This window comes from Elaeis guineensis, chromosome 4, assembly GCF_000442705.2.
Source record: "Elaeis guineensis isolate ETL-2024a chromosome 4, EG11, whole genome shotgun sequence".
NCBI classification, from domain to species: domain Eukaryota; kingdom Viridiplantae; phylum Streptophyta; class Magnoliopsida; order Arecales; family Arecaceae; genus Elaeis; species Elaeis guineensis.
In genome coordinates this window covers 42422751-42426384 of record NC_025996.2, presented here as the reverse complement: position 1 = coordinate 42426384, position 3634 = coordinate 42422751, and the positions used below count along the sequence as shown (strand labels likewise).

General features: G+C 39.5%; 1 protein-coding gene across 1 annotated transcript; it reads left to right on the top strand.

Annotated features, from left to right (window-relative positions):
- The first annotated feature begins 514 nt into the window (after positions 1-514).
- LOC105034606 (receptor-like protein EIX1) lies at positions 515-3331 on the top strand. Its single transcript, XM_010909819.3, has one exon. The coding sequence runs from the start codon at positions 515-517 to the stop codon at positions 3329-3331; it is 2817 nt and encodes a 938-aa protein (XP_010908121.2).
- The last annotated feature ends 303 nt before the right edge of the window (positions 3332-3634 follow it).

The following is a 3634-nucleotide window of genomic DNA, read 5'->3' as shown; positions in this document are numbered from 1 at the left end:
TAGGAAAAGTCCATGGACTTTGACTGCTAACAAGTCATGCGTGGTGTGGAGGGAAGCTCGACCATTTTGGGAAGCTTCGACCAAGGGTGGAATATTCAGAGACCAATTCATTGGTTGGTCATGGACGGCAATGGAAGATGCTTTCTGTCCTGCTAATAATTAATATAAAGAGATCATTCTACTTCATCTCACAGCAACTAATAAATTCATGGATCTTAAAAGAACCCAACTTCTACTTTTGTTCTTTGCTTTCCTGTGCGCTGATCAAGTGAGGAAACTCAATGGAATTTCGATCCAGAGCTGCATACCGATGGAAAGGAATGCTCTTCATGGGTTCAAAGAAGGCCTCAAAAATCCCACCAACAGGCTATCTTCTTGGGTGGGTGACGATGCTGCACATGGGAAGGCGTGGCTTGTGACAACCACACCGGCCATGTTGTCAAGCTGACCTCCGCAACCCACATGCATCCTTAGACCCTGACGTTGTTCCTTTGTCGATCTTCCGCGACGACACATGGTCCTTGGAGGTGAGTTGAGGCCTGCCTTACTTGGTCTGAAACACCTGAAATATCTTGACCTGAGCATGAACGACTTTGGAGGAATTCGTATTCCGGAATTCATGGGCTCATTCCGTCGGCTCAAATATCTTAACCTTTCTGGAGCTGGTTTGGGTGGACTGATCCCACACCAGCTTGGGAATCTATCGAGCCTCCAATATCTTGATCTCAGTTATAATTATTATTATGATGACAATTCTGAACTTCCACTTGGATTTCTCATCATCGATGATGCCCTTTGGATTTCTAATCTTTCTTCTCTGCGATATCTCAATATGTCGACGGGTGTGAAATTCAGAGAAGGTGCTCACTGGCTGGAAGCACTAAACATGGTCCCTTCTATTGTTGAGGTACACTTACAAAGCTGTGGCATCAACACCATTCCACCCTCTCTTCCACATGTGAATTTTACTTCACTTTCTGTTCTCGATCTTTCTTCAAATTCTATTAATTCGATGATACCTGGTTGGTTGTTCAACATTAGCAGCCTGGAGCACCTTGATCTTCACGATAATGATATTTGGGGCACCATTCCATCTGCAATTAAGAATCTAACTTTGCTCAAGGTCCTTGATTTATCCGATAATCAGTTTCTTGATGGCAAAATTCCAGCTACGCTTGGGGATCTGTGTAAGCTGCAGCATTTGAAATTGTCAGGCATTAATATCAGCAAAAATTTGCATGAATTTGATGGAGTGTTTACTAGATGCATCAAAAATAGCTTGGAGACTCTATACATGTGGAACACCCAGCTTACCGGTTATTTGCCGGACTGGTTGGGGGACTTCAGAATGCTCAAATCACTCAATTTGTATGGCAACTCAATTTTTGGTCCTCTTCCGGCATCACTTGGAAGACTGTCAGCACTTCAAGGATTAGTTCTTTCTGAAAATAAGCTGAATGGGACCATCCCAGAAAGTCTTGGAAGACTTGCGGAGCTAGTTTCTTTAGACCTTTCCTATAATATGCTGAATGGGACCATCCCAGAAAGTCTTGGAAGACTTACGAAGCTAGTTTCTTTAGACCTCAGCTATAACTTTTTGGAGGGTCTCATATCTGAAGAATACTTTGCCAATCTCACCAAACTGAATTATCTATATTTATCCCAAAATCAATTAATTCTGAAGCTGGGGCCTGATTGGATTCCCCCTTTTCAGCTTCAAGAGTTATATATTGGTTCATGCAAGTTGGGACCACGATTCCCAACATGGCTCCGGATGCAAAAAAATATTATCCATCTAGACATGTCTAGCACAGGAATTTCAGACACAGTGCCAGATTGGTTTTGGAGGTCATTTTCTCAGATACTTCACTTGGATATCTCCAGCAATGGAATCACTGGCAGTATACCCAATCTTACCGACTTCAACAATCTTGGTCATCTTAATTTGAGTTCTAACCACTTTGAGGGACCTTTGCCAAATTTTAATTCTGTAATATTGTGGCTGCTAGACCTATCAAACAATTCATTTTCAGGTGGGATTCATCCAAGTATTGGCAAAAGCATACCTCATTCAGTCTATCTCTCCCTTTCCGCAAACAATTTAAGTGGTGAAATTCCTTTGTCTTTTTGTCAACTCAGTGGTATGGTTCTTGATCTTTCAAAAAATCTAATGTTAGGTGAGCTTCCTGATTGCTGGAACCACTCTTTTGGAATCATGGTCATGGATTTTTCAAGCAACAATCTATCTGGAAGCATTCCTCCATCAATCTGTTCATCACCAAATCTTGAGTCATTGCATTTAAGCAATAATAATCTATCAGGAGCACTTCCTTTATCCTTGAAGAGTTGTGTGCATTTAAATACTCTTCATCTTGGACATAATGGATTCACTGGTGCAATACCTACCTGGATAGGAGAAAGTTTGTTGTCTTTGAAGATCCTCAACTTACGATCAAACAAGCTTGTTGGAAATATCCCTCCTAATCTATCAAGACTAAGTGCTCTTCAAATCCTGGATCTTGCTAATAACAATTTATCAGGAAACATTCCTTCAACATTTGGGAACTTCACTGCCATGAAAATATTACGAAATACTCATGGAACAATTTTAGATTTTCGAAATGGAACGATGTTCGGTATTTCTTATGAGGACAAAATTCAAGTGACCATAAAGGGACAATACATTGAGTATGCCATATTGCTTCCACTTGTGATCGCTATGGATCTTTCAAATAATAACTTGTCCGGAACAATACCAAAAGAGCTGACTAGCCTTTTTGGACTCATGAGCTTAAATTTATCTGAAAATCATCTGACCGGAGAGATCACAGAAAAAATTGGTGCATTACAACAGTTGGAGTCACTTGACTTATCAAAAAATAATCTTTTCGGTAGAATTCCTTCAAGCATGATTGATCTAACTTTTCTGAGTTACTTGAACTTATCATATAACAATCTGTCAGGAAGAGTTCCAATAGGTAATCAGCTTCAAACCTTCATTGACCCATCTATCTACATTGGTAATCCTGATCTTTGCGGGTTTCCATTAACTCAAAAGTGCAAAGATGATGGGACAAACCAAGGTCCAAATGCTGTTGGAGGGGATGAACAAAATAATGATGCCATGGATGAAGAAAGATTTAAAGTGAAGTGGAATATGAGCACTGGAGCAGGATTCGCTGTAGGTTTGTGGGTTGCTTTTGGCCCGTTATTATTCAACAACAAATGGAGAGAAGCCTATTTTCAACTTATAGATCAGGTATATGATACCATTTATGTGGTCTTGGCAGTGATTTTTACTAGGCTTAAAGGACACAATGTTACAGCATGACTTCTTGTTATCTTGAATTGTGTTTGCAAAACTTTTTTTCTTTTTTTTTTCTTTTCTTTTTTAAGTGTTTCAAGAAATTTTTAGAATGGATTATCCGTATTCCCACTCTATAGTTTTGCATGTGGAACCTTGTACCTGTACTACTCTAATAAAGTATCCAGTTTCATGCTAATTCATTTAGTTTATCAATAGAGAATTGCTGATTAGGTTTTGAGGGTTAAGTCATGTTACGGCCAATTTCCTCATCATCTATTCGTCAAAAAAGAATACCTGTAAAATCAAGTCCACACTGATCAGAGTTAT

Excerpts from the sequence above, each read along its gene's own strand:
- LOC105034606 (XM_010909819.3), top strand. The coding sequence starts at position 515 with ATGGTCCTTGGAGGTGAGTTGAGGCCTGCCTTACTTGGTCTGAAACAC.